The 20,787-nt window shown below is 37.5% G+C and overlaps 1 protein-coding gene across 1 annotated transcript in view; it reads left to right on the top strand.

Moving 5' to 3' along the window:
- The window catches only part of WDFY3 (WD repeat and FYVE domain containing 3), a 277,948-nt gene that overhangs the window by 81,570 nt on the left and 175,591 nt on the right, over window positions 1-20,787 (top strand). Inside the window, 1 exon segment of the mRNA XM_043572269.1 lies at window positions 11,451-11,661. Coding sequence (XP_043428204.1) covers window positions 11,482-11,661 — 180 coding nt within the window. The 5' untranslated portion in view covers window positions 11,451-11,481.

The raw sequence follows: 20,787 nt of genomic DNA on the forward strand, positions 1-20,787 counted from the left end.
ATTTATTTTGAGAGAGAGAACACAGGCATGTGGGGAGGAGGGGAGGGACAGAGAGAGAGAGAGAGAGAGAGAGAGAGAGAGAATCTCAAGCAGGTTCCATACTGTTAATTGCACAACCAAACACAGGGCTCGATCTCATGAAACATGAGATCATGACCTGGGCCGAAATCAAGAGTCAGACACTTAACTGACTGAGCCACCAAGCGCCTGTGTGGGAGAAAGTTGAATAGGACATGGTCTTTGCCTTCCATAATCTTGTAGTTGTCCGGTGTTGGAAAAAAACCAAATTAACAGTTACGTAACAGTGTGAAAAATGCTGTGATGAAGATATACACAGGATTGTATGGTGACAAAGAAGAGAGCATCTCTATCAAATTGGGAGATTGGGCAATGCTTTCTAGAAGAGGGACAGTTGAACTGGGATCTAAAGTGTGATTAATAGGTAAATTAGAGGCCTGGAGTGCCCCCCCCCGCCCCCCACAGTTCAGAGTGTGGGCAGGCATAGAAGTGTGAAGGCACAGCAGGGAGACCTGCTTAAGGTAAGGTATAGTAGCAGTAAAGTGGAAGGGTAGGAGGTGAATAGGGTTATTAGATCTAGGCGGGGGCCACATAATGAAAAGTCTTGAAATTCATACTTTCCTAAAAGCTGTGGGAATCGTTTGTTCATTGATTCATTTCTACTGTGTATTAAATCCTTGGCTAGGTGTTAAGGATTTGAGAAGCGCAGATGGCTTTGAGGGAATTTGTAGGTTAGTGAAAGAAATTGGTAAGGAGAAATGATCTTTGAGGAAGTTGGTAACTTGAAAGGTAAGTGGTTGTTGATGTGATTCCCCCCCCCACCCCCCAGAGATGTTTAAGAATGGTGAAGATTTTCTATAGGAAGAGAACTAGGATACATACACTATAAGTTCTTAAGAATTTTATGTGTAATATGTTTTCTTCTGTTTGAGGAATAGTAAAACTAGCACATTCAGAATATCTGGACATAAAATCTGATATTCTCACATACCAGGTGTATGACCATATGTAAGTTGATCTTAATATTCAATCACCCATTATCTACTGTGAACTCAATACAAAGTTAACTGAAATTTGGTTCCCACCATGAGGAAATTACAGACTAATGGGAGTAAATAGTAATATTGGTATATGTATATTGCAGTAGAATGAGTCTTGATGGCTGTCACTGAGCTCTTGCGCTAGGTATTAATTTTAGTGCTTTTCTTGTGGTAACTCATTTGATGAAGTACATTACAAAAACACTGCGAGGTGGGTTCTGATAGTTACTGTCTTTTTACACGTGAGGAATCTGATGCACAAAGATAGCAACCAACCTAGTCAAGTTACACAGCTCCTGCAGCTAGGATTTGAACCCAGGCAATTAATTGCAAAATTTGTGTAACCACTATGCTATACTTTTTAATGATGAATATTCTACAATAGACTATCATTAAAGTACCATGGTAGGATAAAATGTAGCATAACACACTCTGGCTAGAGAGTTGAGAAAGAACTTCTCTGAAAAGTGACCTCAGAGCTGTTTTAAGGCTGCTAGGAAAAGTGAAGGAGGGACATCCTTGGCAGATAACACACAAACACACAGAGGACTAAAACCCCGACCAGGCTGGGAGATACTTTCAGTGTGGCAGAATTAACAGCAAGAGAATTAGCTTAGTAAGAGAGGAGGCTGGAAGTATTCATGAGACCAGCCTGTCTAAGGACTTAGATTAAGGTATTTCAATTTATTCTTAGGCAGTAAGGAAATCAGCAGAGGTTTTAAATCAGAATTGATGTGATATCTCCTTTGTTTTTCAGGAGATAATTTAGGAGCTTTAGGAAGGTATGCTGTAGGCAAGAATACCAGTCACATGTTAAGACTAATTTTATAGATTATTTCAAAGAAACAGCTTTTTTATCCTTATATTGTTTTTCTGTTTTTAGTTTCATTGATTTTTGCCCTAATTTGTTATTTCCTTCCATTTCTTGAAGTTTAAATTGTTCTTGTTTTTCTCCTTTCCTAAGGTAGAATTTTAGCTCTTTTTTCTTTTGTAATCTATGTATTGAGTGCTACAAATGTCCCTCGAAAAACATCTTTCACTGTATTTTATACATTTTGACAAGTTGTATTGTCATTTTGTTCAAAATGTTTGTAAATTTTTCTTGATACTTCTTCCATGTGTTATTTAAAGGTGTGTTATTTGGGGCGCCTGGGTGGCTCAGTTGACTGAGTGTCCAACTCTTGATTTCAGCTCAGGTCATGATCCCAGTGTCCTAGGATCAAGCCCTGTGTTTGGCTCCGTGCCGAGCTTCAAGCCTGCTTGAGATTCTCTTTCTTCCTTTGCTCTCGCCTCCTTGCATTTGCTCTCTCTAAAATAAAATAAGGGGGTATTATTTAATTTTAAATATTTGGCCTTTCTAGCTGTCTTATGTTACTGATTTTCTGTTTAATTCCATTGTAATTTTAGGACATACTTTGTTCTAAAATTTTTAAAGTGTATTTATGGCACAATGTGTGATTTATCTTGAAGTATGTCCCATGTGAGTTTGAGAAGAATGTGTATTCTCTTGTTGGATAGAGTGTTCTATAAATATCAACTGTGGATCCAATTGATTGATAGTACTGTTCAGTAAACTGTCTCTATTGATTTCCTGCACACCTGATCCCTGATCTGTCAATTATTGTAGGAGAGCTGTTGAAGACTCTTTCTCCCTTTGATTCTATCGTTTTAAATGTTTGTTTATTTTTGAGATAGAGAGCCAGAGTGCATGAGCAGGGGAGGGGCAGAGAGAGAGGGAGACAGAGAATTCAAAGCAGGCTCCATGCTGTCAGTGCAGAGCCCAATGTAGGGCTCAAACCCACGAACCATGAGATCATAACCTGAGCTGAAACCAAGAGTCGGACACTCAACTGACTGAGCCACCCAGGCACCCCTGATTCTATCAGTTTTTTGCCTTACGTTGGTTGATAATCTTGGTTAGGCTCATACATGTTAAGGATTGTTACCTTCTTGGAGAATTGACCCTTTTGTCAGTATTTTCATGACCCTCTTTATCTCTGATATTTTTCCTTGTTCTAAAGACTGTTGTCTAAAATTAATATAGCTACTTCAGCTTTCTTCTGAAGTTAGCATTGTGTATCTTTGTCCATCTCTTTACTTTTAACTTGTCTGATTACAGTAAAACCTTGGTTTGCGAGCACAGTTCATTCCAGAAATATGCTTGTAATCCAAAGCACTTGTATATCAAAGTGAATTTCCCCTTACAAAATAATGGAGACTCAGATGATTCATTCCACAACCCTGTAATACTCATATAAAAATGATTACAATACTCTAATATAATACAAAATATAAGGAAAAATAAAAAAATCAACCTGCACTTACCTTTGAAAATCTTGGTGGCTGGTGTGAGGGAGACAACAGAAAGGAGGGTCATTGTGTAAGATGACTTTCACTATCACTAACGGATGTTGACTACAGTACAGTATTAAACTCTTGTCATATACTGTATTTAATGTAACTGACAATAAGGCAGCAGAGGAAAGGGTCTCTATCTGCAGGCAGCCTGACCTAGAATGAAGCAAAGCATTCCTAAGCTTATTCTTGTATGGAAAAGCAAAAGAGTGTCCATAGGTGCTTTGAAGTGACAAAAAATACACCAGTGTCAGTTGTGGGCACCTTCCAGTGTTCTGAAAAATCACTGATTTCTGCCAGACACCACGGCCTGATACCAAGCATCTGAGCATGGGAGAATATCACCCACAATCCCACAGTGAAAGAGAGAAGAACCATTGGCTCAGTTGTGATCATGTGACATTTGGCATCTTGGACTACTTGTATTGCAAGACATCGCTCATTTGTCAAGTTAAAATTTATTAGAAATGTTGGCTCATCTTGTGGGATGCTCACAGAACAACTTACTTGCAATCCAAGGCTTTACTGTTATTTACATTTAAAGTGACTTCCTTGGGGCGCCTGGGTGGCTCGGTTGGTTAGGCGTCCGACTTCGGCTCAGGTCACGATCTCGCAGTCCATGAGTTCGAGACCCGCGTCGGGCTCTGTGCTGACTGCTCAGAGCCTGGAGTCTGTTTCAGATTCTGTGTCTCCCTCTCTCTCTCTGACCCTCCCCCGTTCATGCTCTGTCTCTCTCTGTCTCAAAAATAAGTAAAAGTTGGGGCTCCTGGGTGGCGCAGTCGGTTAAGCGTCCGACTTCAGCCAGGTCACGATCTCGCGGTCCGTGAGTTCGAGCCCCGCGTCGGGCTCTGGGCTGATGGCTCAGAGCCTGGAGCCTGTTTCCGACTCTGTGTCTCCCTCTCTCTCTGCCCCTCCCCCATTCATGCTCTGTCTCTCTCTGTCCCAAAAATAAATAAACGTTGAAAAAAAAAATTTTTTTTAAATGTTTAAAAAAAAAAAATCAGTAAACGTTAAAAAAAATTTTTTCAAAAATTGACTTTCTTGTAGACACCATGTAGTTGGGATGTATTTTTTTAATCCCCTGTGATAGCCTCTTATCTTTTAATTGGTGCATTTAGACTATTCAGATCTAAAGTGATTATTGATCTAGTTGGATTAATATCTGTCATATATTTAATTTTCGTCTTTGTTGCATTTGTTCTTTGCTTCCCCCATCCTTTTCTGCCTTTTCTAGTTTTAACTGGTTTTAACATGATTTCATTTTATCTTCTCTCGGCATATCAATTACTTTTATTTTAAAAAAAGTTAGTGGTTGCCTTAGAGTATGAATTTTTTACTAATCTTTATCTGCCTACAAGTAACACTATTAAGGTATAATACAGGTATCTTACTACATTATTCCTAATTCCTCCCTCCTGTCCCTTTATGAGATTGCTGTCATTCATCTCATTAATTCACAATACAGTATTACTATTATTATTATTTTAAAAACAATTCTTAGATCAATTAAGAATAATCAAAGATTACACCAAAATTAAAAGTTTTTGTACAGCAAAAGAAACAATCAACTTAATAAAAAGACAACCAACTGAATGGGAGAAGATATTTGCAAATTCTGTATCTGGTAAGGGGTTAATAATATACAAAATATATAGGGGCGCCTGGGTGGCTCAGTCAGTTAAGCGTCCAACTCTTGGTTTCCACTGAGGTCATGATGTCATGCTTCGTGAGTTTGAGCCCCACAGCAGACGCCACACTGATAGTATGGAGCCTGTGTGGGACTCTCTCTCCCTGCCTCTCTCTGTCCCTCCCCCACTTGCACTCTCTGTCAAAATAAATAAGCTTAAAAAAAACAAACAAACCCAAAACATAATAAAGAACTAACACAACTCAACACCAAAAAAACAAATAATACAATTAAAAATGGTCAGGACACATGAGTAGACATGTTTCCACAAAGACATACTTATGGCCAGCAGACAAATGAAAAGATGCTCAACATCACTAATTATCAGAGAAATGCAATCAAAACCACAATGAGATATCACCTCATACCTGTCAGAATGGCTAAAATCAAAAACACAAGAAATAACAAGTGCTGGCAAGGATGTGGAGAAAAGGGAATCCTTGCACACTGTATGCAAGCTGGTGCAGGCCCTAAGGAAAACAGTATGAAGGGTCCTCAAACAACTTAAAACTGGAAATGCCATATGATCCAGTAATTTCACTAGTATTTACCCAAAGAAAATGAAAACACTAATTTGAAAAGATATATGCACCCTTTTGTTTATTGCAGCATTATTTACAATGGCCAGGATATGGAAGCAACCCAGGTGTCTGTCCATAAGTGAATGGATAAAGGAGGTGTGGTGTATATATACAATGGAATATTACTCCACCATTAAAAAAGAGTGAAACGTTGCCATTTGCAACAACATGGTTGAAGCTAGAGGATAGAATGCTAAATGAAATAAGTCAGAGAAAGATAAATACCATATGATTTCACTCATAATGTGGAATTTAAGAAGCAAAACAAAGAAAAAAGAAAAAAAAACCCAACTGGTAACTATAGAGAACAAACTGATGGTTACTGGAGGTGAGGTAGGGGTGATGGGTGAAATAAGTGAGGGGGATTGGGGTGCCTGGGTGGCTCAGTTGGTTGAGCATCTGACTTTGGCTCAGGTAGTGATCTCACGGTTCGTGAGTTCCAGCCCCACATTGGGGTCTGTGCTGACAGCTCAGAGCCTTGAGCCTGCTTCGGATTGTTACCCTCTCTCTGCCCCTCCCCCGTTTGCTGTCTGTCTCTCTCTCCCTCGCAAAAAATAAACATTAAAAAAAACTTTAAATAGGTGATGGGGATCAAGAGTACAACTAATCTTTTTTTTTTTTTTTTTAATGTGTGTTTTAAGTTTATTCATTTTGTGAGAAAGAGAGAGTACATGTGCGAACAAGCAGGGGAGGGGCGGGGAGAGAGAATCCTCAGCAGGATCCACACTGTCAATGCAGAGCCCAATATGGGGCTCAAGCTCACAAACCATGAGATCATGATCTGAGCCAAAATCAAGAGTTGGATGCTTAACTGACTGAGCCATGTAGGTACCCCAACAGTACACTAATCTTGGTGAGCAATGTATGGAATTGTTGAATCACTATATTGTATACTTGAAACCAATGTAACACTGTATATTAATTATACTTGAATTAAGAAAAAGAATAAAATTTTATTTTACCTTTATTTATTCCTTCTCTGACATTCCTCTTCCTTTTGTTATGTAAATGACTTTCTGACAGTGTATCATTTTCAGTAAAGACCACAGGTTTAGGGGGTGAGAAAGGCAGAGGTTTTGAAAATTAGGATCTTAGAGTGAGATTTCACAATTTGAAATTTGAGAAGTAGAGAAATTCCTAGTGGTGGTAGGTTTAGGGTTATGGCCCTGAAGGTTTGGGACCTGCTAATATGCATCTCACTGCTGAGGTCAGTGCACTGTGCCATCCACTGAGGATATTGGTAAATGATGACAGAGCTGAATGGCTTGTACTAGAATTAAGTGGAGGTATGTAGAATGCAAAAATGTGTTGGTATTAGGCAACCTTCAACTACAGAAGCATCGTGCTATCTACTTTTGTGGGTGTTTTACAAAATTCAGAATGCAATTTGCATGAAAATACACTTTCAGAGAGTGCTGGGGATTTCAGGTAAGCCTATAAAATTTATTTTATTTATTTATTCCATAATATAATTTAATTACACTGGATTCATCATATCAAATACTCCAACTGCCATTTAACTATTAAAATAGAGTAAATTTGCCTTTGGAGTTCTCAAAACAGCAGTGCAGCCTGTTAGAGGTAGGGGTTCAAGAATGGTGTCAGGGAGATGTCAAAAATGGTTGCTTGTACTTGGAAATCATATGTGAAATGTTCTTAAATGGATGGGAGTTGCTTTTGACTTTGGAATATGCTTTTGCCTATGAAGAGAGAAAATTAAGCACAGCAAAAAGATGCTTTGAGAAGTTGTCCAGTATGTGTATGGATGATGAGTATACAGATGGGCTGGGAAGGATGAAGGGATATTGGGAATAGGTCTTAAGTAATTATATTTTGCCATATAAGTGAGGTCACTGACCTTATAATATCTTACAGATGAGGCTATAATCTGATAACAAGTGTCCTTGTAAGGCAAAAAATGCTTCAACAGGCAGAAAAGTTAAATTCTAATTTAGGAGTGTATCTGTAGGTCTTTTTCTCTTTTTCTTTTTTTTTTTTAATAGATCTTTTTCAGTGTACATATATGTTAGATTGTTGGGTTATAGACCCAGTTCATGGGGAACCTCTCCAAGTTTTGTCCTTTACTCTTCAAAAGTGTAAGAAGTTTTGCTTGTACTCTTTACAGTGAAGAAAAAAAATAGGTTTTTTTTTCCACAGAAAGTTTAAGAACAAAATAAAAAGCTGAGAAATTGCTAGTAATTCTTTGATTTCTCTTAGCAATGTGAGATATTTGTTTTTTCTCTTGTGGAATTAAGGGGCTATTTAGAAAAGCTATTTTAAGCTTTTAGCTGAGCTGCTCAGAGGCAGCTAGTTACTTGACAAATATATTTTATTAAATGTAGGCTATTTCTTTGTTTTATACCCTTCTATAATTTAAATAATGGCAGACTTCTTAAAGACTTTTGGTGGGGGTGGGATGTGGGGAGAAGGTTAAAGTATCTGGAATTTTCAAGCATTAACATAGGAGATTAGAATAAGAAATACTGTCTGGGCTCATTGCAGTAATTATCTCATTGCTATTTAAATAACCCCCTGTTGGCAGGATGGCAGTACAAACACTTTTCCCTTGTGAAACAAAATAGGGTTTGTATTAGAAAACCAGTTCTTATAAAGAATAATCTTTACAAATATTTTGAAAACCTCTAATAACATTACCTCCAGAATAATCATTCTGTGGTATATTATTATTATTATTATTATTATTATTATTATATTTTGCATCTCTTCTATATTACTTTATAAGCCTCTTATTGAGCATCTAACAAAGGAATAAATATTTTGTTAATGTTTTATCATTGTGTAAATCTCTAAAACCTAGTACTGTAACGGCTTAAACTGTTTTCCTTCCTTGCTGAAGTAACTAAAAATGTAAATGAAAAGGATTAAATGTTTCGTGATTAAGCTATAAAGAAAGAAAAAAGAATTGTTGAGTGTAACTAATGTGCTTGGCACGTAATAGAAATGAAGTTCTTTTAGTATGCATAACCAAAAGGCTGTGAGGAAAGATTTTACAGATGAGAGAAACCCAGGATTCAAGGGGGTTCACCTGAAGTTACCTATTTCATACGGGTATGTTTGTACAGGTTTGACTGAAAAGTGCTTATTCTTTTTAGTCTTTCATTGCTGAGGAGTATTGTAAACATGATAGTTCTTGGTCTGAATACTACTTTAAATATGAACATTGGAGTGGAAATAAAGCAATGAACCAGCAATCTAATATGCTTAAGTGTTTCTTGGTAAGTTTGGAGAAAAAAGAGGAATCTGAATTTTTTCCATTACTGCAATTATCTCAGTGAGAAATACCAGTAAACCTACTTAGCTGATTGATATATATCCTTTTGTATCAGATAAATCTTAAATAGAGACAGTACAATAGCATTATTGCATCTAGTTAATGTTGGTCGTTATGTGATAGTGTGGGTTTTTTTTTTTTAATGAAAGTTTGTTAGTTTAGACTTTTAAGAAAAATCAAAGATTTCTTTCCCATTGTAACTGCTGCTTGGTGATAAACAAACATGCTAGAGTGTCAGTTTCCAAGAATTGAATAATTTAAAATAGGCACGTGAATATGAGTAAGCCAGAAGGGTATTTGAACGGGAGGTGGGATGCATGGATTCTCATCCAGTTCCTTATTACTGTGAGATTTTGAGCAAGTTGCTCTTGTCTCAGGGCCTTGCTTAAAGGTGGAGTTAATCCTCTCTTCCATCCACTTGCTTAAGTTAGAATGAAGAGCAAAGGAGAAGGTCTGAAAGTGCTTGGAGGCTCTAATTTAGAGTACTGTGTGACTTTTAAAAAAATGACATGGATCCCTTGGAAAGCTGGGATCTTTTGCTTAAAGAAACTTTTTGAAGTGTTAGGTGAACGTGAATCTCCTAAATCCTCGCCAGGACTGTCCAGATTATTGAACTCTAGATGTGGGCTAAGGAAAAAAAAGCAGAGATAAGTATAATCTAAAATGTTAGCTAATTACCATAAGTTTTATAATTTACTTCAAATTTTATTTTTGTTCTGGGACTCTCCAGGACTGTAAATACCACATAGGCTATTTGAATATATTTGTTGAAATCTTTATAACTGGAGGACTTATGTATTTTCCAAGAGTGAAATATGTTAAACAGCTTTGAACTAAACTACCTTTTGTTTTTCATTTTGTGGTTTAGAGGTTCTCTTGGCCGTTTGCCTGTGTGTCTTAGCACCCTGCCCCACGATTGGACCCCTCAGAATATACTGAGTGCTCTCCGCACAGCAGCCCCTCAACACAGATGAGCCCTCGGCAGAGCTCTCTAGGCAGTGTCTGTCTACTCCTCACCTAATATGAGTCACCCCATGCCTCCTGTTGCAGTCGGCTAGAGTGCATAACCAGGTACCCATGGCCAATATGGAATTCACTCAAAATTCTCAAGGGCAAACATGTTTAAGATGCCAGTTCTTAGAGTTTTAAAAATCAGTGGACAGAAGTTTAGTAAGTAAAGCTCTAGCCTTGCAGTAATCTTTCATTCCTTAAGAAATGGTCTACTGGCTTGTGTGGTTATGAAGCAAAATTAAAAATTAATCTTCAGGCTATTCCTGCTTTTCTACAGATTAGAAAGCAAATTGCTTTTTATCTAAGTTCTGTATATTCATAGTGTCCTCCCAACTTTCCTGGTTTCTTTTGTAAGATGCCCTGTTTTTGTGTCTGAAATTGGCTAATTGCTGGCGCAGTTCATGGTAGTTGAAAAGGGCTGATAGTTCTTCCTGAATGCTTAGTGTTATTGATTCTATTACATATTCTAACCCAGTGGTTGTTTTATTTATTTTTTAACTGCGGCTCTAGCCAGAGATACATTTTATGTTGTGATTTGGTATGCATGAATTACCTAAAATAAGTTTCACGGAATAATAATCAACCATACTATATATGTTCTTCTGTTTCATTTTTTTTAATGCTTATTACGATCCACTAAATGAATTAACATGACCTGCCAAAGGGTTTCAAAGTACGGTTTGAAAAAGTGGTCTTCAGTTATATGAAAAAATTTACTGTCGTCTTATGATTTGTAAAATATATTGGGATATCATTTGTTTTAATCTACATGTTTTCAGACTGTAACAAAGTAGACTCTTCAAACAGGTACCCAAACTGTAATCCTTCATAAAAAAAAAAAAATTAAATAATTAAAAGTAGAAGGTTTCAGGGGTCCCTGGGTGATTCAGTCAATTAAGCATCCGGCTCTTGGTTTCAGCTCAGGTCATAATCTCACGATTGGTTGGTTTGAGCCCCGCGTCAGGCTCCGTGCTGACAGTGCAGAGCTTACTTGGGCTATTGCCCCCCCCCCCCTCAAAAATAAATAAATAAACTTAAAAATAAATAAAAAGCTTTATGTTTTGAGGGGTGGGTTTCATTGTTGTTTTGATGTTTGAGGTGAGGGTGAACTTTCTAGTCTTCATTCTTTTACATATGCTCAGCTATTAAACAGCATATTAGTAGTGAGATATGTGATCCCTTTATTTGTTGTGCTTCATAATGACTGTTTAATTGGAAACATTTGATACTTGTTCAATTAATATTTTACATTTTGTACAAATTGTGTCAAAGCCAGTAGGAATATTGGGTGCCATGATTCCTAATTTGTCAGGGAGACTTATCAAAATTACCTTTGCCTCTCTACCTTTTCTATTTAAAGAAGTAGAAGAGACCTTTCAAATAGAATTTTGTGTTTTTTCTGGCCTTTTCTAAGCTCTTGACCTGGTCAAGATGATGACACTTTGTGTATGAACTTCTTCCCACAGAATTAGAAGAGTTTATCACCCACCAGCCAAGATGAACATGGTGAAGAGGATCATGGGGCGGCCGAGGCAGGAGGAGTGCAGCCCCCAAGACAATGCCTTAGGACTGATGCACCTCCGCCGACTCTTCACTGAGCTGTGCCACCCTCCCCGGCACATGACTCAGAAGGAACAAGAGGAGAAGCTGTACATGATGCTGCCAGTGTTTAACAGGGTAGGTCCAGGTTGCCAAGCCCAGGCCTTCCAGGACTGGGTGGCACTGCAGAAATTTCAAGGTTCTAATAAATTACAGGTAGGAAGAAAATAATAGAATGAGTTTTTAAGAAGCTTGATGTTTTCATACCTTCCTTTCAATTTGCTTTCAAGCCATGCGACTTGATCTGAGGCCTGGTCAGAGTGAACTCCGTTTAGTTCTAATAGATAAAAGGAAGACAGAGCATTCTGTAAAATGTTCTTATAATGGTTGGGTTGAGTGTTGGAAGAGGGATAGATTGTAAATTACTACTTGTTATTTCCATTGTTTTTTGAATTGATGGTTTATTGCACCAAATGGTGTAATTAATTGCCCAAGTGTTTTGTATACTTTACACAATCATCTCAGTTTGCTTTGTTGTTTGGCAGGTTTTCTGTAAGAGATTTTGAAAGATAGATGTAGGCTCTAGAGACTCTAAATAGAGTTAATTTTTAAATGTATTTTGTCAAGTTGATTACATGGAGCAATCTTGGTGGGGTTATTTAAAATAATTTTTAAATTTTTATCGAAGGTACACAGGTACATGGTTGAAAAGGTCAGGTGGTTCCATAGGGCTTCTAGATGCCCCACCACTCTCTGCTGCCAAATGCTGCTGTGACCTTTAGCTCTTTTAGCACTGAAGGGCACCCCTGAAAAGAAAGTTGTCTTTAAGTATGTGGGGATCTAGGGAAGGAAGTCTCCTTCAAGAATGTGATGTGATTCATGAGGCATTAAAAGATAAGCATTAGCGCAATTGGAATTAACTGGGCTAAATTAACAAAGAAAGTAATTAGCGTAAGAGGCTGAAGTATGAGTTAAGATGAAAGGCAACAAACATTCTAATATGTGCCAGCATCTACAAGGAGTTGAAGAAACTGATTTTATGTGAGGAAGAGCCAAAATAAGACTGTCAAGATTGATAGGAGGCTTGTCATGATGGGTTTATATGTTGTATTAGGAGCTAATACTTTTTCCTGGAGGCATGGAGAGCCAATGAAGTATTTTAAGAAATAGAATCAGAGTAGAAGGAACCAAGGCAAGCTCTCTCCTAGCTTTCTAATTTGGGAAACTGGGTGAATGTTTTTCCCAGTAGTTGAGAAAGAAAGATTAAAAAGATAGATTCAGTTTGGATCATTGAGTCTGAACTATTTGCAAGCTTCCCACGTGGATGTATTCAGTAGGCAATTAGAGGCTCAGGTAGGGGATTTGGCTGGATATGTGCTTTTTGGACTCTGGCACAGATGGGGTAGTTGAAACCCTGGAAGGGGATAGAGATTGCTCATGGCTTATAATGCCAAGTGAGAAGAGCAATAGGCTAAGGATGAATCATGGAGAGTACGAATGTCTAATGAAAGGAGGGGAACCCATAAAGAATACAGAATAGGAACTGGTCAGCACAAAAGGGATCAGGAGGGGGTGATTATGGAGTTCAAAAGGTAAATATAAGAAAAGAGAGAGTAGTAATTTACTAGAATGGTGGAACCAGAAAACAGCGAGTTGAGGAGTGAATGGAAGATGAAAAGAGACAGTAAATAATATACCGGGCTTATAGAAATTTGAAAAAAGAGAGAACAAAAGAGACAGATGGACATCAACTTGGCTACAAAAGGGTGGGTTTTTTCTGGATGTTTCCAGTGTTTTGCTTTGTTTGTAAAGATGGAGGAAATCCAGGTTCGTAAAGAGAAGGGGAGAAACCAGCAGAGGAGGAAATTTGGAAAATTCCAAGAATGAAATTGATTGAGGGAGGAGAGCATGGAGTCAAATTATAGGGGCGGGGGGGGGGGGGGGAAGGTGAGTCTTCAGCCAAGAGAAAAATACTTACTTCATCCTAGAGGAGAGCACATCTTGTTGGGTGTGAATATGATTGTAGTTAAGGAGGTGGGAAGTTGAATAAGATCTTGCTTGATGACCTTGATTTCTTGTAGTCGTCAACAGAAGATGTGGCCAGTTAAGAGCCTTGGAGTAAGTTGAGTTGGGCTTAAGGAAAGTGTGATGGTTTGGAATAATAATGAAGGAAACTAAGAGAGATAGTTGAAAGGGATAGTAAAAGAATGAAGGATATTGAGGGTCCAGTAGCAGTTGGAGATGATAAATTTGTACTGGATCTTATCCTTGTGGGTGTGTGATTTTTCTCTTGCAGGTACTCAGTAGCAGGTGTGTAAGTAAAAGTAGAGGAGGCAGACAGGTACGTTGTTTATTGGGATTAAGGTTTTGCTGGGCTGGTAAGGCAGAAGGGCAGGAGTACAAGGAGGAACATAGTGAGATCAGTTCACATGTCACCCATCAGGTTGGGTAGAATAGAAGAGAGGGTGCAAACATTAATACATTTAGAGGATGTTCATTTTTTTAATCTATGAAATAAGAGGTTGAGAATGATACAGGGCGGAGATGGTAGAATAGGAACACGAGAAGTGGGGAAAGGTTTAAAATAGCTGTTTTGAAAACGAGGGAAAGAATTGATTATGGACAAGCCATTTTTTCAAGCCCTGGTGAGGTAACAGTCATTAATTTTTATTGGAATCAGTTCTGGGAAGTTGTTTGTTTCTTTTTTTTTAATCTTTTTATTTTTGTTTTACCTCAGTGTCCTGTACTATTGCCCACTGAATAGTTTGAGGTTATTTCCTCCTCTCAGACTTACACACATTTACAAAGTGATGATAATGTGGAGGATAGTTAGGACAGTTGTTATTCTTGGATATTAACATAAATTAATAAGTAATATTCTACATATGTATCCGATGTATTTCATCAGTTAGGCTTCTACAGCCAGCCCACATGAGGCTTAGACTGGAAGAATCATATAAATATTTGTGTTTTGTCTTTTTTTTAAAGTAGACTTGACATGCTGTATTGCTTAGACTGTTTGATTTAGTTCTCTTGTGTCCTATGTTTGTCATTTCTTTCAAGTTAAGTTTTTATTTTTAATTTAAAATTTCTTCAAATTTTTATTTAAATTTTAGTTAACATATAGTACAATATTGGTTTCAGGAGTAGAATTCAGTGGTTCATCACTTACATACAACAAACACCCAGTGTTCATTCCAACAAGTGCCCTACTTAATGCCCATCCTGCATCTAGCCCATCCCTCACCTATCTTCCCTTCATCAGCCCTCAGTTCTTTATAGTTAATAGTCTCTTATGGTTTGTTTCCTGCTCTCTTTTTTTTTTTTTTACCCCTTCCCATATGTTCATCTGTTTTGTGTCTTAAATTCCACATATGAGTGAAATCATATTTGTCTTTCTCTGACTTATTTTGCTTAGTATAATACATTCTGCATCTATCCACATCATTGCAAATGGCAACATTTCATTTGTTTTGATGGCTGAGTAATATTCCATTATACATACCACATCTTTATCCATTCATCAGTCGATGGACATTTGGGCTCTTTCCATAGTTGGCTATTATTGATAGTGCTGCTGTAAACACCGGGGTACATGTACCCCTTTGAATCTGTATTTTTGTGTCCTTCGGGTAAATACCTAGTAGTGCAATTGCTGGATCATAGAGTAGTTCTATTTTTAACATTTTTGATGAACCTCCATACCGTTTTCCAGAATGGCTGTACCAGTTTGCAGTCCCACCAGCAGCGCAAGAGGGTTTCCCTTTCTCCACATCCTCGCCAACATCTGTTATTTTGTGTGTTGTTAATTTGAGCCATTCTGATAGGTGTGAGGTGGTATCTCATCATAGTGTTGATTTGTATTTCCCTGATGATGAGTGATGTTGAGCATCTTTTCATGTCTGTTAGCCAACTGGATGTCTTCTTTGGAAAAGTGTCTATTCGTGTCTTCTGCCCATTTCTTCACAGATTTTTTTTTTTTTTTTTGGTGTTGAGTTTACTAAGTTCCTTTGTATTTTGGATAGTAACCCTTTACCAGATATTCCATTTACTGATAACTTCTCCCATTCCACAGCTGTTTTTTATAGTTGTTGATTATTTCCTTTACTGTCCAGAAGCTTTTTATCTTGATGAGGTCCCAATAGTTCATGTTTGCTTTTGTTTCCCTTGCCTCTGGCAATGTGTCTAGTAAAGTTGCTAAGGCTGAGGTCAGTGAGGTTGTTGCCTGTGTTCTCCTCTAGGATTTTGATGGTTTCTTGTCTCACATTTAGGTCTGTCATCCATTTTGTATTTATTTTTGTGTATTGTGTAAGAAAGTGGTCCAGTTTCATTCTTCTGCATGTTGCTATCCAGTTTTCCCAGATTTGTTGAAGAGCCTCTTTTTTTCCATTGGGTATTCTTTCCTGCTTTGTCAAAGATTAGTTGGCCATATAGTTGTGGGTCCATTTCTGAGTGTTCTATTCTGTTCCATTGACCTTTGTCAAGTCAAAAATTTTTAATTGCCTGAGTAAAAGCACATAGATATGCATTGCCTTATGTCTCTAAAACAGTGAGTGATTTAAATATCATAAAGGTCATTCAGCTTTTAACTAATGAAAAGATTGGAAGTTATTTCTGGAACATTGTGACCAATTTAAAAAATATATAAACAGTGTTTGTTGGATTATTATTAACAAACTACAATTGTCTTTAGATAAGACATCCCATCCATTAAGTTTTGAAATATATAGCCATATTTATTTCACGTTCAACCATTTATACACGAACATTCTCTATTGCTAAGAAGTAGGTTTGATAAAAGAGCTCAGTAGGGCTCTAGAATTCCTACCATGATTGCTAAAAATGAATCATACTGGGGCGCCTGGGTGGCTCAGTTGGTTGGGCATCCGACTTCAGCTCAGGTCATAATCTCACGGTCTGTGAGTTCAAGCCCCGCATCAGGCTCTGGGCTGACAGCTCAGAGCCTGGAGCCTGTTTCCAATCGTGTGTCTCCCTCTCTCTCTCTGCCCCTCCCCCACTCTCACTTTGTCTCACTCTGTCTCTCAAAAATAAATAAATATATATAGAAAAAATTAAAAAAATAAATAAAAATGAATCCTATCAATTTTTGAGACTTTGCTTGATTCGTGCTAAATTGTAAATAAACCATATTGTTGTTACACATGGGCATTCATCTATCTACAGAATCATTTTTAAAGCGTGGTCAGTAGTGTTATTTCAGTATGTGATTTTTGACTTTAAGAGACACACGTTGAGAAATGACATGTGTTGAGTCCTTTTTCTGGGCCAGGGCTCACGCTGAGGTCGTCAGCTGCCTCCTGTGGTCTTTATCACAGTCCTGCAAGGAGGCTGCTGCTGTCCTCCCTCTCACGGATTCTCTCCATCTGAAAGATTCTGGCGGAGTCTGAGAATAACTGAATAACGTTTATCCAGCATTCTTAAAAATAATTAACTGTTTTAGTCGTAAGAACAAAAGCTTATTGAGAAAATACTTGGTTTAAACTATTCAAAAATGAATGACATTTTAGTCATCTAAAAATTAACTGCCATTGTTAATTACCATGGCATATGTTATCAGAAGTCATTGTGGGTTTTATTTTATTATTTTTTTTAATGTTTGTTTATTTTTGAGAGAGTGAGCAAGGGAGGGCCAGAGAGAGAAGGAGACAGAGGATCCGAAGTGGGTTCCGTGCTGACAGCAGAGAAAGCCTGATGTGCGCCTTGAACTGCATGATCATGACCTGAGATGAAGTTGGATGCTCAACCACCTGAGCCACCCCAGGGGCCCACTTCATTTTGTCTTTTAAAATATAATTTTATTAACTAGGTCTTCTTTTAGAAACTTCCCTTGTTTTTGAATTATTTATATTTGAAAAGCACCTAAATTGAATGTTTTTCTTTTTTTATCCCTTACAACTGACCTTTACTTTTTATTTTATCTTGCTTTACTTTTATTTTTTTATTTTTGAGAGTGTGAATGTGAGTGGGGAGGGGCAGAGAGAGGGATACTGAGAATCCCAAGCAGGCTCCACGCTATCAGCGTAGAGCACAATGTGTGGCTCTATCCCACGAACGGCAAGGTCATGACCAGAACTGAAATCAAAAGTCAGACGCTTAATCAACTGAGCCACCCAGCTGCCCTGACCTTTACTTTTTGAATTATTGGCTTTAAAGGAAGAATACTCAAGTTTAGAACCAAATGAGAGATCTGGAGTCAGACAGATGAACTATTTACATTTTTACAGCTTTGTGTTTACATATATACAGCTTAGTACTTATACCATAATACCACTACAGTTGATATTGGAGAATGTAGCTTAGGTCTGTGCCACGAAGGATTTGCTAAATTCATATCTGAAATAGCTATATTTTCTTACCCATTCGTTGGCAAAACTTGGCAGTTACAAGCCCCATGCAGAGCAGATAAGAGTGCATGTTCTCATGAGGCAGGCATATCCCAAAGGAGACAAAGGGACTGAGCCATCTCAATTTCTTTTCTCCTGAGTTTTGGTCCTTCTTAGAAATAAGGAGCATATATGTGTTTTCCTATTTATTTATATTAATGAGAGGAGTCATTAACAATTTGAAATAATACAATTTTATCTTCAGTATTAATTTTTAAAATCCGGAAATTATTCCAAGACTACTGATGGCCATTACTCTGTAACTTAATTTTAGATATTACATATGTTTAGGAAAGAAAACACCATTTTAGAAAACATTATAAAAGTTCCAACCTCTCTTTTATTTATCGTATTTAATACATTTTTGAGTAACTTCACTCAGCAACAAATATATATTGCGTTCCTGTTTTGTGCATGCCATTAAATAACACTATTAATTTGTTCTCCCTGAGTATGTCAGAAATATTTAGGTGAGGAAATGCCAGGAAACTTTCTGTAATCAAGGTGGATATTCAAAATGACTCTTCTGAAAAGGAGTCTATGCATGCTGTTCCTCTCCTAAGGTGAAACTGTATAAAGTGACAGTGATAGGGTTCATGGGGGGTTTAATTGAGACAACATAGTACTGAGCGATTAAGAACATGGCTTGGAATCAGACCTAATTTTAAATTCTGTCTCCACTACCTCCTGGGTTAGGTTGTTTAACTTCTCTAAGCTTTAGTAGTTTCCTTATCCATACAATGAGGACACTGTATAGGATTTTATGAGATTAAATGGCATTACATGTCAAGTATTTGACTAGTGCTACACACATTATAAATGCTCATTTCATGGTAACTATTATTTTTTATCGAATTTACTAGACGGCATGTTTATTCCTCACTGCTGTTTGTTTCTTTTATTCTGAGTTATGAATCTCACATGTATGTTGTAGAACTCATTTCTTCTGAGTTGAATGTATTACCTGTCAGTCTCTTGCTTAGTTCTCTTCCTTGGCTGATGGGGAAATGGAGAACCAGAAGAATTGGACCTGTAGTTTCTGTGGGTGAGAAGACCCCAGGCCTCCTCTGGCTCCCAGCTCCATATTCTATCCTCTGTAGCACGCATTTTAGTACATGACTGAAGCATTGTGTATTTTCAGGAAATACCATTATTTGTGGAAGGTGGTTAAATACATACCTAATATTTTTAGATTTAATTGTTGAAGTTAATCACAGAAAAACTACTCTCTTCTTTGCAGCCTTATGTTGCACATTTTCCATCTCATAAAAAACATTCCAGCCTCATCAGCCTCTCAATTCCTCACCTACCCAAGTCTCGCATCCACTTGGAGGTCTTACCACAGCTCTTCTCCCTGCCCGAACCCTCTCTCTCAGGCAGTCTGAATTGTGACTTTGTCTCATCATTCAGTGTCACCCTACCATGTCAGCCTCTCCTGAGAGAGACCTTCTCTGACAGCCTTTCCCCACAACAGGCAGTCATTCCCCTCCCATTACCCTGTTTACTTCTTTTATAACATATCACCAGTGTAATTTTCATTCCTAATGTTTGTGTCCTGTACTAAAAAGTGAACTCCATGGGCACAGGAATCCTCTTTGCTTTATTTACCTTTGTATTTACAACTCTCTATTTACCTTTGTACTCATGACTCCAAACATATGTAGGAGAGTAATAAATATTTATGAGTGAATAAATGAAAGAATGAATCACTAGACTAAAAATTGGTTATGTCAAAGAAGCAATAATTGTTCACTTCAGATTAGCAGATAAGACTTAACTCTTTCCATAATAGTGATTTTGGAGTGGTCAGTTCAAGCAAGACCTATCTTTTGAAAAAGTTTCTTAGGGAAATAAAGCGGCAAATAATCAGGATTCGTGTGAAAAGTAAGTTGCATTTTTAACAGTGTATTATTCACCTAGCATGAAGACTGCTTGAATAACTATATCCTTATACTAAGCAATGATCTATTTATTTTATGAAGTTGTCTTAATAACTCTTCAGAATAAAATAGCTCTTAATTCTTAGGAACAAAATATATATTTCTATATTCTGAGTCTTAGAAATATTTGCCTAATTTAGGTCAATTTGACAAAAGGCCTAATTGCCTGAGAAACATAATTTTTATAGACAGCAGTTACATACATCTCTGTAGAATGGCTATTCTGCATTATTTAAATTTAAATTTAAAGCATGTGTCATTAGGCTTTTCAATTTTTTTTTTTTTTGAAGTTTATTTGAGAGAGAGAAAGGGGGGAAAGAGATGGAGAAAAAGAGAGAGTGGAGAAGAGACAGAGAGTAGGAAAGGGCAGGGTGAGAGGGAAAGAGAAAATTCCCAGAGAACCCCAGTCTGGGGGCTGACAGCACAGGGCCAGGTTTGGGGCTTGATCCCAGAAACCGTGAGATTATGACCTGAGCCAAAATCGAGAGTCAGATGCTCAACCAACTGAGCCGCCCAGGTGCCCCTTGGCTTCTCAATTTCTAATCTGGCTCCAGTTTGTTTGTGAAAGAATATGGGTCTTACTAACAGGTGACACAGTTTAGCTGTAAACACACTACGTTTATCAATATCTCGGCAGAAGAAACAATGTATTGAGGTCTTGAAAAGTATAGTTTATTTGTTCTTTGAGATGATGTAAAATTACTCTGGTGTCAAGTTAATGAACAGCCTTTAGATATCCGAACAAAAGTATGTCTTGTGAAATTGATTTGTTCAGCTCAGTTTGAGAGAGGTTATAAGGATAGTATCTGTTGTAAGAATGTAGGAAACATATTTCTGTTATAGGAATATTACGTTATGAATTATATCTTTTTTTTAAGGATCCTTTGAAGGAAATTTTTACACTGGAGTATGAAAATAGA

The sequence above is a fragment of the Prionailurus bengalensis genome, chromosome B1 (genome assembly GCF_016509475.1).
Source record: "Prionailurus bengalensis isolate Pbe53 chromosome B1, Fcat_Pben_1.1_paternal_pri, whole genome shotgun sequence".
Classification (NCBI taxonomy): Eukaryota; Metazoa; Chordata; class Mammalia; order Carnivora; family Felidae; genus Prionailurus; species Prionailurus bengalensis.